General features: G+C 32.7%; 1 protein-coding gene and 2 long non-coding RNA genes across 6 annotated transcripts in view; all 3 read left to right on the top strand.

The window, feature by feature from the left end:
• The window catches only part of LOC310723155, a 37908-nt gene that overhangs the window by 2087 nt on the left and 22423 nt on the right, over positions 1-13398 (top strand). The window lies entirely within an intron of this gene.
• LOC310723156 lies at positions 3657-4385 on the top strand. The gene is made up of 2 exons (XR_014532595.1): positions 3657-3925; positions 4246-4385. It is a non-coding gene; the product is annotated as an uncharacterized lncRNA (long non-coding RNA).
• On the top strand, positions 8449-12920 carry LOC310723140 (uncharacterized protein). Of its 4 annotated transcripts, none has more exons than XM_083535884.1 (4): positions 8449-8644; positions 9243-9384; positions 9491-10433; positions 12573-12920. In XM_083535884.1, exons 2-4 carry the CDS (start codon positions 9269-9271, stop codon positions 12750-12752), a joined length of 1239 nt encoding a protein of 412 aa, XP_083392010.1. In that variant the 5' UTR covers positions 8449-8644; positions 9243-9268; the 3' UTR covers positions 12753-12920. The 4 variants fall into 4 exon arrangements, with proteins under 4 accessions (XP_083392010.1, XP_083392013.1, XP_083392011.1 ...); XM_083535885.1 differs by lacking the exon at positions 8449-8644 and adding an exon at positions 8816-8920; XM_083535887.1 differs by lacking the exon at positions 9243-9384.

Raw genomic sequence — 13398 nt, 5'->3', positions numbered from 1 at the left:
ACCCTGTTCCTTATTGTCCTCAAGAGAAAGAGGAAACCAAGTGGAGTAAAGAATGTTCTGACTCATCTGACAACGAAGATACAGAAATGACTGAAGAAGGCAGAGAGTTATGGGAGTACTTAAACAACACTGATCCTGAAGATCAGTTCCTGTTCTACTCTTATAAACTCAGATTAATGACTTTAGACTTCAGTGATCAAAGTGAGGATAAGGATGCTGTTCTTTTTTGTTCTCAAAAGAAAGAGGACACTGGATCCTGGATTCTATTTATATAAAAATATTTCTTTTTTTATTTTTATTTATTTATTTATTTATTTTGTTTTTTTATGTCATCTTATTCTTTTCTCTGCTTGTATTCTATATGGTGCCCTGGATACATTCAGTTTTTGTAATAATACATTGATATAATGTGAGGTTCAGTTACCAGCGTGAAACTAAAACAGGTAGTAGTAATGGCTACTTTTTACTTTTTTATTTATGTATGTTCATAACTTCCCTTTGCCTTTTAAAGGATATAATGCTGTGCCAAAAGCGATTCTTTCAGGTCTAGTTCAACTTGTAAAATCCCTTTTAATTTTTGTAAGAGTGATATTAAGGAAGCTGAACTGAACTTACATGGAATTAGTATACTTGACAAAAAGTTTAATGATTAAAGTATTCAACAAATTCTCTAGAAAAAGAAAGTTAAATATCTCTAAAGGTGAATTTTACAATGCATCTTTCATTGATTTAATAGATTGGAAAAAAGACTGGTTATTACCTCACAAATACTGTATTCCCAAAAAAAAAACAAAGGTTCATTTCAAGATTCTTCATAAAATATACCTGGTGAATTGTACTTTGGCAAAATATATTGTTGACAGTTCATGCTCTTTTTCGCGGTATTCTTCTGGTAAAGCTTATATTTTACATATAGGTAATCACCTCTCCTCTCATGTCCTTTTAGTTAAAAGATATAATTTGTTACTATGAGGGTAAAACTAATAAATCAGTGAATTACATTAACTTTTTCATTTTGTTTAGGAAATTTCTTATTTCTAAACAAAAAATTTCTAAACAAGAAAAGTGATATTTTTGAAATCTTATGATAATTATATCAGTAATGTCACTGATGCATGAGTCTTTCCTCTGTAGTTGTTTGTGATTTATCTTCTCATTTTTATTAATTGAAATATTTTACGTGCGTTTGTATCTTATTTAATTTATGTATGTTTTGTGAAGCTATTATTGTTGTTATAATTGTTATTAGTATTATCATTTTCCTGTATAGGTTCTGGTTAACCTTGTACATGTTCGTTGTTTGAAGCATTAATATAAATAAATAAATAAATAAATAAATAAATAAATGCTACCTGTTTTAGTGTCATGCTGGTAACTGGACGTCACGTCATATTATTAGACCATTTCAATCGATTAAAATATTTAGTCACTAATAATCGCATGGTTGTTTTGAGTTTACGCACAATTAATCGCAGCTCAATCGCACATTTCTATCTGTTCTAAATGTTCCTAAAATTAAATACTTTGATCAACATGAGAATGGACAAATATTGATGCTTTATGCATACAGTTACATTTGCTTTGAGGCACAAGATTTAATTATATTTTGTATATAAATCTTTTATATATTAATTTCATAATAAATATTTTAGACTTATATTTATATTTATATTTATATGAGATATTTGTAAAAGTGAAATAAACAACCATTTGCACAAATAGCCGATATTCAATAAATCATATATTTGCGCTGGATCTAATTAGTCTGTGGTGTTACTGGTTTGTTTATTTGAACATTCATAATCATATCATTTTATCACTCATCAGGTGAAACAAGATAGTTGAAAAAGACCCAAAGTGTGTCTGCATATATGTTTAGAATAAAGCAGAATTTTAATAATTTTAAACTGGTAACACAAGTGGCTTCCTTATTTGAAATTCTGTCACAATAAAATTATTTTGCATGTCTCTTAACTCTGAATTTGTTACCAGAAAACATATTGTACTTAAAAAAAACAAAAGATGTAACATCCTCGTTAAGTAAAACAACTTGCAATAATAATATTAATAATAATAATAATAATAATAATAATAATAATAATAATAATAATAATAATAATAATAATTAATTGACATTAAAACAGCTTTCAATTGAAAACATAAAGGATACATTTTGGAGCTTTTCTGTGTTACATAGTTTGCGGATGCTGTCAGGAAAATATATTTAAATACAAATTGAAATAAATGTTTACACTTAGTCCTACATTTTGGGTTGTCATTTTAGCTTAACCTTGAAATGACACTTGATCTTTTCAAATCACATTTAAAATCACTCGGCCAGCCAAATGATCCTCCACTAACTCAGATTTTAGAGACATTTAAGCAACATCTCAGCACAAGTCTTTTACTGTATAATTAGTAGCATATAATGAACTTTAATGTCATAATAAGTTAAGGTTTCAAACATATTAATTGACAGGATGCTTAACATTATACAACATAAGACAAAACACAGTAAAGCTAAATACATTAAATAAACTATTGCTGATCTGGGATAATTAATATTTAATATATATTAAGGTCTTCTAAAGAAAATTGAGTGGGAATGAAGGTGTCATGTGTGCAGTTTGAAAAACTGTAGAGTTTTAAATATTGAAAATCCTAGATTTAGAATTAGATCCAGAACTAGATATGCTCTCAACAATTTCATAACTTTCACACAGTGTAAAGAATATTTGATAAAAAGGTCTTCAAGTCAAACGTTCTGTGAGTGGAAGTCATAAAGCACAAACAAGTGCTATATCCCTGTCTAGTGGTGGAATAAAGGAAAGTCAAATAAATTATTGACTTTGTTATGTAGTTGGAAATTGCATTGAGCTATGCATGTTTTAGAAGAAATATGAAAGATGGAATGATAAAACACTTGAGAAGAATCTTAGAGCATCAAATGACATAAATTTTTGGTTTTATTTAATCCTTAACACAACAGATATAACACAATGTATACATGAGAGGAGATATGAAGACCATACTACCCCATTTAACAAATGATCAAAATACAAAATACATCCATATGAAAGGTGTAAAATAAAATGTTTTAAGAGATTACAGTACAGGATAACAAAATAATCCAAATGCAAAATTTATTGTATGACATGTTTCAGTTATAGGTCTAGACCAGTGGTGTCAAACTCAAATTCACAGTGGGCCAAAATTAAAAACTGGGACGAAATCGCTGGCCAAACTCAATATTTATTGAAAAATTGACTGCAATTGTGCATGTTTTCTGTCTCTCCAGATATGTAATGTTGAACCTTTTCATATGGAAACAAACTTTAGTTTTGCATAAACATTAAATCTGGAACAACCAAAGTTTAATATTATAAACACATGAGAAATTATGTTTTTAATTTGGCCCGCGGGCCTGAGTTTGAGAATAAAACAGAGCAGCCATGAGGAGAGAAAAACGTGAAGCAGAAGCGCAGCTAGAAACTTTCACGGACCAACATACGATGGATTGTTTTTTTTTATCATGGCACCGCTTTATTCCAAACCAGCGACTGCTCTCAACGCTCTTATCAGCATTTTAACTCGAAACCTTCACTGGAGCGCGCACCAGGCAACTGGCTGATGTGTTTATCAGAGGTAAGACTAACTCCGCTCCGGTGATCAGTTTCTCTTTCATTCAGATCAGTAGAAAATACATATCGGTTTATAATGAATACAAAATGGCTTAGAAAACTGTCAGCAGTTGAGCGGTTGCCTAGGTTACCCTACAACTTTGACTACCACGTGACTGATGAACGCTCTCTTTAGGATTCTAACGTACGCGTCATAGAGACTTTGACGTCATAAGCGTTCATGGGTTTCTTGTGGTGATGTGACGGACTGGCCGTTTGTTCAGAGTTTGTTTTGTTGCCGGTAAGTCGCTAAAAGATGAAGTGCTGCATTAATGCTATTATCTGTAGTATTTTCTTTAAAGTTGTCGGTCAGCATTTTCTTTTCCTTTTTTTATAGTAACTTCTTATAGTTTTCAAGTATTTTTTTAGCCTATTTAAAAGCTATTAGAAAACTATCAGTAGGTTTCCCTACAACTAATACCAAGTAGGACCAAGTGCTGCATTAATGCTATAATATGTAGTGTCGTCATATAAAAGACCCTTTTTCTTGAATGATGTAGGTCTGTATTTTCTATTCCTGTACCAGAACTCATAGTAATTTCCCACTGTATGTTTTCTTACAGAGTAAAATATATTCAAATTGACTGCAATGGCATCCTTTGTAAAAAGACTGTGTTCCCTATTCTGCTGCTTGAAGCCACAAGAGGAAGCTGAAAGCATGACTGAGAGCCATGAATTTCAGTCATTCGAAAGAAGGGGTGTAAAGTATGTAAATTCTGTCTTGCAAAACCTTTTTTTTGTCTGTGTGAAGTCCTCAGAAATTCACTGTACGAGTGTAACTAAACATAAGCATGTTCTTCTTGTTTACCAGAAAAGAATTATTCACGTTTCAAAGGAAGCAAAGGATGGCCAGCCTGCCTGATCAGCATCATGACAAGGCCGTGATCAGTGAACACAAAATAGATTATATTATTTTGTGTCCAAAAATCCTTATTAAGGAAATGAATTATTCTGATCAGTTCGTTGTGGCAGAAGTTCTGCCCTCGGACTTGCCTGGATGTCAACCTGGGGAGCAGGATAAAGGTGGTGATGGTAGTTTGACAGAATATAGAGACAAGAAGGTCATAGCATGTGATGATGATGTGGACGATGGGGAAGAGGAATCTGAATTGGACAAGAAAGAAGATTTCTCAGATGCAGAGTTTTCAGTGATTCCCTTGGAAAACAACGAGTCCTTGTACAGCAGTGATTCTGACAATCCACATCACTACTTCTGCTCTACTGAACCCAAAGTAATGGCTTCAGAACTTGACTACTGCATAAATGATGAGGATGCTGTTCCTTCTTATCCTCAAGAGAAAGCTGTAATGGATTCCGTTGGTGATCACTGTGAGGATGAGAATGAGCACCCTGTTCCTTATTGTCCTCAAGAGAAAGAGGAAACCAAGTGGAGTAAAGAATGTTCTGACTCATCTGACAACGAAGATACAGAAATGACTGAAGAAGGCAGAGAGTTATGGGAGTACTTAAACAACACTGATCCTGAAGATCAGTTCCTGTTCTACTCTTATAAACTCAGATTAATGACTTTAGACTTCAGTGATCAAAGTGAGGATAAGGATGCTGTTCTTTTTTGTTCTCAAAAGAAAGAGGACACTGGATCCTGGATTCTATTTATATAAAAATATTTCTTTTTTTATTTTTATTTATTTATTTATTTATTTTGTTTTTTTATGTCATCTTATTCTTTTCTCTGCTTGTATTCTATATGGTGCCCTGGATACATTCAGTTTTTGTAATAATACATTGATATAATGTGAGGTTCAGTTACCAGCGTGAAACTAAAACAGGTAGTAGTAATGGCTACTTTTTACTTTTTTATTTATGTATGTTCATAACTTCCCTTTGCATTTTAAAGGATATAATGCTGTGCCAAAAGCGATTCTTTCAGGTCTAGTTCAACTTGTAAAATCCATTTTAATTTTTGTAAGAGTGATATTAAGGAAGCTGAACTGAACTTACATGGAATTAGTATACTTGACAAAAAGTTTAATGATTAAAGTATTCAACAAATTCTCTAGAAAAAGAAAGTTAAATATCTCTAAAGGTGAATTTTACAATGCATCTTTCATTGATTTAATAGATTGGAAAAAAGACTGGTTATTACCTCACAAATACTGTATTCCCAAAAAAAAAACAAAGGTTCATTTCAAGATTCTTCATAAAATATACCTGGTGAATTGTACTTTGGCAAAATATATTGTTGACAGTTCATGCTCTTTTTCGCGGTATTCTTCTGGTAAAGCTTATATTTTACATATAGGTAATCACCTCTCCTCTCATGTCCTTTTAGTTAAAAGATATAATTTGTTACTATGAGGGTAAAACTAATAAATCAGTGAATTACATTAACTTTTTCATTTTGTTTAGGAAATTTCTTATTTCTAAACAAAAAATTTCTAAACAAGAAAAGTGATATTTTTGAAATCTTATGATAATTATATCAGTAATGTCACTGATGCATGAGTCTTTCCTCTGTAGTTGTTTGTGATTTATCTTCTCATTTTTATTAATTGAAATATTTTACGTGCGTTTGTATCTTATTTAATTTATGTATGTTTTGTGAAGCTATTATTGTTGTTATAATTGTTATTAGTATTATCATTTTCCTGTATAGGTTCTGGTTAACCTTGTACATGTTCGTTGTTTGAAGCATTAATATAAATAAATAAATAGATAAATAAATAAATAAATAAATGCTACCTGTTTTAGTGTCATGCTGGTAACTGGACGTCACGTCATATTATTAGACCATTTCAATCGATTAAAATATTTAGTCACTAATAATCGCATGATTGTTTTGAGTTTACGCACAATTAATCGCAGCTTAATCGCACATTTCTATCTGTTCTAAATGTTCCTAAAATTAAATACTTTGATCAACATGAGAATGGACAAATATTGATGCTTTATGCATACAGTTACATTTGCTTTGAGGCACAAGATTTAATTATATTTTGTATATAAATATTTTATATATTAATTTCATAATAAATATTTTAGACTTATATTTATATTTATATTTATATAAGATATTTGTAAAAGTGAAATAAACATCCATTTGCACAAATAGCCGATATTCAATAAATCATATATTTGCGCTGGATCTAATTAGTCTGTGGTGTTACTGGTTTGTTTATTTGAACATTCATAATCATATCATTTTATCACTCATCAGGTGAAACAAGATAGTTGAAAAGACCCAAAGTGTGTCTGCATATATGTTTAGAATAAAGCAGAATTTTAATAATTTTAAACTGGTAACACAAGTGGCTTCCTTATTTGAAATTCTGTCACAATAAAATTAGTTTGCATGTCTCTTAACTCTGAATTTGTTACCAGAAAACATATTGTACTTAAAAAAAAAACAAAAGATGTAACATCCTCGTTAAGTAAAACAACTTGCAATAATAATAATAATAATAATAATAATAATAATAATAATTAATTGACATTAAAACAGCTTTCAATTGAAAACATAAAGGATACATTTTGGAGCTTTTCTGTGTTACATAGTTTGCGGATGCTGTCAGGAAAATATATTTAAATACAAATTGAAATAAATGTTTACACTTAGTCCTACATTTTGGGTTGTCATTTTAGCTTAACCTTGAAATGACACTTGATCTTTTCAAATCACATTTAAAATCACTCGGCCAGCCAAATGATCCTCCACTAACTCAGATTTTAGAGACATTTAAGCAACATCTCAGCACAAGTCTTTTACTGTATAATTAGTAGCATATAATGAACTTTAATGTCATAATAAGTTAAGGTTTCAAACATATTAATTGACAGGATGCTTAACATTATACAACATAAGACAAAACACAGTAAAGCTAAATACATTAAATAAACTATTGCTGATCTGGGATAATTAATATTTAATATATATTAAGGTCTTCTAAAGAAAATTGAGTGGGAATGAAGGTGTCATGTGTGCCGTTTGAAAAACTGTAGAGTTTTAAATATTGAAAATCCTAGATTTAGAATTAGATCCAGAACTAGATATGCTCTCAACAATTTCATAACTTTCACACAGTGTAAAGAATATTTGATAAAAAGGTCTTCAAGTCAAACGTTCTGTGAGTGGAAGTCATAAAGCACAAACAAGTGCTATATCCCTGTCTAGTGGTGGAATAAAGGAAAGTCAAATAAATTATTGACTTTGTTATGTAGTTGGAAATTGCATTGAGCTATGCATGTTTTAGAAGAAATATGAAAGATGGAATGATAAAACACTTGAGAAGAATCTTAGCGCATCAAATGACATAAATTTTTGGTTTTATTTAATCCTTAACACAACAGATATAACACAATGTATACATGAGAGGAGATATGAAGACCATACTACCCCATTTAACAAATGATCAAAATGCAAAATAAATCCATATGAAAGGTGTAAAATAAAATGTTTTAAGAGATTACAGTACAGGATAACAAAATAATCCAAATGCAAAATTTATTGTATGACATGTTTCAGTTATAGGTCTAGACCAGTGGTGTCAAACTCAAATTCACAGTGGGCCAAAATTAAAAACTGGGACGAAATCGCTGGCCAAACTCAATATTTATTGAAAAATTGACTGCAATTGTGCATGTTTTCTGTCTCTCCAGATATGTAATGTTGAACCTTTTCATATGGAAACAAACTTTAGTTTTGCATAAACATTAAATCTGGAACAACCAAAGTTTAATATTATAAACACATGAGAAATTATGTTTTTAATTTGGCCCGCGGGCCTGAGTTTGAGAATAAAACAGAGCAGCTACGAGGAGAGAAAAACGTGAAGCAGAAGCGCAGCTAGAAACTTTCACGGACCAACATACGATGGATTGTTTTTTTTTATCATGGCACCGCTTTATTCCAAACCAGCGACTGCTCTCAACGCTCTTATCAGCATTTTAACTCGAAACCTTCACTGGAGCGCGCACCAGGCAACTGGCTGATGTGTTTATCAGAGGTAAGACTAACTCCGCTCCGGTGATCAGTTTCTCTTTCATTCAGATCAGTAGAAAATACATATCGCTTTATAATGAATATAAAATGGCTTAGAAAACTGTCAGCAGTTGAGCGGTTGCCTAGGTTACCCTACAACTTTGACTACCACGTGACTGATGAACGCTCTCTTTAGGATTCTAACGTACGCGTCATAGAGACTTTGACGTCATAAGCGTTCATGGGTTTCTTGTGGTGATGTGACGGACTGGCCGTTTGTTCAGAGTTTGTTTTGTTGCCGGTAAGTCGCTAAAAGATGAAGTGCTGCATTAATGCTATTATCTGTAGTATTTTCTTTAAAGTTGTCGGTCAGCATTTTCTTTTCCTTTTTTTATAGTAACTTCTTATAGTTTTCAAGTATTTTTTTAGCCTATTTAAAAGCTATTAGAAAACTATCAGTAGGTTTCCCTACAACTAATACCAAGTAGGACCAAGTGCTGCATTAATGCTATAATATGTAGTGTCGTCATATAAAAGACCCTTTTTCTTGAATGATGTAGGTCTGTATTTTCTATTCCTGTACCAGAACTCATAGTAATTTCCCACTGTATGTTTTCTTACAGAGTAAAATATATTCAAATTGACTGCAATGGCATCCTTTGTAAAAAGACTGTGTTCCCTATTCTGCTGCTTGAAGCCACAAGAGGAAGCTGAAAGCATGACTGAGAGCCATGAATTTCAGTCATTCGAAAGAAGGGGTGTAAAGTATGTAAATTCTGTCTTGCAAAACCTTTTTTTTGTCTGTGTGAAGTCCTTAGAAATTCACTGTACGAGTGTAACTAAACATAAACATGTTCTTCTTGTTTAACAGAAAAGAAGTATTCACGTTTCAAAGGAAGCAAAGGATGGCCAGCCTGCCTGATCAGCATCATGACAAGGCCGTGATCAGTGAACACAAAATAGATTATATTATTTTGTGTCCAAAAATCCTTATTAAGGAAATGATTCATTCTGATCAGTTCGTTGTGGCAGAAGTTCTGCCCTCGGACTTGCCTGGATGTCAACCTGGGGAGCAGGATAAAGGTGGTGATGGTAGTTTGACAGAATATAGAGACAAGAAGGTCATAGCATGTGATGATGATGTGGACGATGGGGAAGAGGAATCTGAATTGGACAAGAAAGAAGATTTCTCAGATGCAGAGTTTTCAGTGATTCCCTTGGAAACCAACGAGTCCTTGTACAGCAGTGATTCTGACAATCCACATCACTACTTCTGCTCTACTGAACCCAAAGTAATGGCTTCAGAACTTGACTACTGCATAAATGATGAGGATGCTGTTCCTTCTTATCCTCAAGAGAAAGCTGTAATGGATTCCGTTGGTGATCACTGTGAGGATGAGAATGAGCACCCTGTTCCTTATTGTCCTCAAGAGAAAGAGGAAACCAAGTGGAGTAAAGAATGTTCTGACTCATCTGACAACGAAGATACAGAAATGACTGAAGAAGGCAGAGAGTTATGGGAGTACTTAAACAACACTGATCCTGAAGATCAGTTCCTGTTCTACTCTTATAAACTCAGATTAATGACTTCAGACTTCAGTGATCAATGTGAGGATGAGGATGCTGTTCCTTTTTGTTCTCAAAAGAAAGAGGACACTTATTCTGATTGGTCTGATGTAGAATATGCAGGAAATCCCAGAGACAGCATAGAATTCTGGAATTCCTTACACAACAGAGTTCCCGATAATCCAGTGTTCGCCTGTCTTAATGAAACTAAAACAAAGGCATCAAGCACAAAGAAAACAGGGAAAAAGGTAGATATGTATATGTGTGGCTAATACATTTAATCCATTTTGGAATAAGGCTGTAACATAAAGTGGAAAAAGTTATAAATATAATATATAATTATATAAATATATAATTTCACATCACTAATAAATCATGGGTTACTCTTATAGGAAAAGATACAGATTTATTGATGTTCAATATGATATCTAATCATTATAAAATGTTATAATTTATGTTCAACAAAAGATTATTAAATATATTTGCAGCAGAAGAAGGGATGTTTACCTTCAAGTTAGTTGCTCTTGACTACACAGTAATGTCACAATTTCAGTTGTGAAAATGTTGCATTCAATTATTTGAGTTATTCTGTATAATTAACACATGTAATTCATATGTCCACCATAAAAAAATGCTTTTAAAGCTACAAAGAAATATGTAGAAGCTTTTTAAGATGTAGGGTGTATGTTCCCAAATATATATTATATATATATATATTATTAGACCAATGAAATTTCCGAACGAAACGAAAAAACGCACCTCACCTGTGAAACTTCCACCGGTGGTGCACGACGATGACAAAAGATAAACTCCCCAGAGAAATACAGTGGTACCTTGACCTACGAGTTTAATTCTTTCCGTGGACAAGCTCGTATCTCAATTTGCTCACACATCAAATCAGTTTTCCATATTGAAAATACTTAAAATGGCATTAATCCGTTCCAACCCTCAAAATAACACCCCGTTTTTATGTTCCATGTTATTAAATTGGAAAATACATTTCAAAATAACAAATTTTGTATAAAAACATAATAGAAAGAGTATGTAAAGATATAATAAGGTTTTATTCAGTGTATTTTCCTTGGAGATGAGACGACTTGAGCTAACGAAAACGCCGGTGGTGTGTGTGTGTGTGTGTGTGTGTGTGTGTGTGGAGGGGGGGTAGAGGCGATAAGCGGAGGGAAAACTCGTTTTTTACTATCACTCCTGTACCCTACGTATCCCTAAACTTTAAAATTTTTACTTTTTCTTCTTTGCTTATCTCAATTTTCATCACAATCTTCGTTTTTTGGCTTGGCTTCACCATCTAGCAGTGGCGTCTCGAGCTCGTACCTCAATTTTTTGCTCGCGTAACAAAGCAAAAAAATCGACGAGTGACCGCTCGTTCCTCGAAAAACTTGTACATTAATGCACTCGTACGTCAAGGTAACACTGTAGTTGTGAAAGGAAGGAGAAAGACTGAACAATGACTGACTTGGTCGGCTACTGTTTAGATACAAGCTGTTGTAGCACGCTGAGTATGGGTGAAGGGAGAGCTCACTAACTCCAGTTTTCCAACAGAAATCATATAAGCACAGACAGGTTTCCAAAACTCGTGCTTTTTGATTTTTCTTGGCAACAGCGTTATGGGTTAGTCAAAGAAACTTAGAAATGAGCATCAGAAGATAATAAAGACATAATCCTCAGTCTCACACGCACACACGCAGTAATACCGGAAGAATCCAGTGACACGCTGTATTCCCAAAATACCGCTATGCTCCTAATAGAAGCGCAACATATTGCATTTAGTGTCTTTTGTTAAAGCCTGTGTAAAGTTCATTAGTTTCAGTGTAGACACCTGCGGATTATCGACAGGTGCAGCTTATTTATGTTAAAAATAAAAATATTTGTAAAATTCAGCGGGTGCGGCTTATATAAGGGTGCGCTTTATAGTCTGGAAATTACGGTGTATGTATGTATGTATGTATGTATATATATATATATATATATATATATATATATATATATATATATATATATATATATATATATATATATATATATATATATATATGAGTTTGTCGTATGTAAAGGAAAAGGTCTCTTAGACCATTTTGATAAAATTCTTACTCTGTGAATAAATTCCTATGACCTCTGACATCATTTATAAAGAACATAAGGATAACATTAGACATATTACAAATATACAAAATGACAACAAGGCAAGAAATGCAAAATAAAATCACATGTACAGTGTAAACGTGGAAGGCATGCATGTACAAAAGATAAAAATGTACTTTATTTCCAACTCTTTTTCAACAAACTAGAGATTTTTAAATATTCTTCTATATTCTCTTGTTACCCCATGTTGACATGTTTGTTTTTCACTCTGTGATTGTCCTTTCCAGGTGTGTTTCAGTAAGAAGGTAACTGTCCATATACTCGAGGAATGGCCCTTCGAAAGTCATGAAGCACAAGATGAGTCTTGCTGGATGGAGATGGCAATTGATAGACAACGTTTTAAAAGGAGAGTGGAGCTAACTGAAAAGATCATCAGCCCGTATCCTAAAACTGTTTACTGTTACTGACTGCACTATAATAACTTTTTTCCCTCTGTTAGTGTCACCAATTTTGCACAGATCCACAATTTTATATTTTATTACATGTATACAAAATTTTGGAATATACATTATGTGGTGCTTTTGTTATGGGGGTGGTGCTAAAAACCGTTTCCAATAAACATTACATCACTTCCATTTGCTTTACTGGTTGATGATTTTATCTGACACAAAATTGGTTTCTTTAAGGACCCAGCAAAGCAGCGCTGTACTACTGGGATTTGAACAAACAACATAAAGTGGATGCAGTATATAAGTGCAGTATGACTGCAGAGCTAAGTTTTGCTCACTACTTGGATCAGGATCAGGATTTATCTCTCTGCCCTCCTTGAAAGAAAATGCACATTTATCAATTCTCAAACTAGTCCTCTGGGCCTCATCCACATTTTTGTTTAATCTCTATATTATGTGTTGTAGATGAAAAAGTGGTAAAAAGTATACTAAAGGCATTTTACATTTTGAATGAAATAAGAAAATAAATATAGATACACAGTATATAAGTGTATGTGTTTAATGAAAAAACAGATATGGTTTGTACAGATACAGTGAGGATGTGATGTAGTGCAGTATAAGAGACTTAAGAGAACAGGGTTAAGAACAAATAGGATCACTGCTG

This window comes from Silurus aristotelis, assembly GCF_946808225.1.
Source record: "Silurus aristotelis genome assembly, chromosome: 3".
NCBI classification, from domain to species: domain Eukaryota; kingdom Metazoa; phylum Chordata; class Actinopteri; order Siluriformes; family Siluridae; genus Silurus; species Silurus aristotelis.
This window is presented reverse-complemented; position numbering and strand designations above follow the sequence as displayed.

What these genes read in the sequence shown, in the direction of transcription:
- LOC310723140 (XM_083535884.1), top strand. Translation starts at nt 9,269, where the DNA reads ATGGCATCCTTTGTAAAAAGACTGTGTTCCCTATTCTGCTGCTTGAAG. An exon ending in TTCGAAAGAAGGGGTGTAAA is followed by an intron (nt 9,385 to 9,490) that starts GTATGTAAATTC and finishes CTTGTTTAACAG; the next exon opens with AAAAGAAGTATTCACGTTTC. An exon ending in CAAAGAAAACAGGGAAAAAG is followed by an intron (nt 10,434 to 12,572) that starts GTAGATATGTAT and finishes TGTCCTTTCCAG; the next exon opens with GTGTGTTTCAGTAAGAAGGT.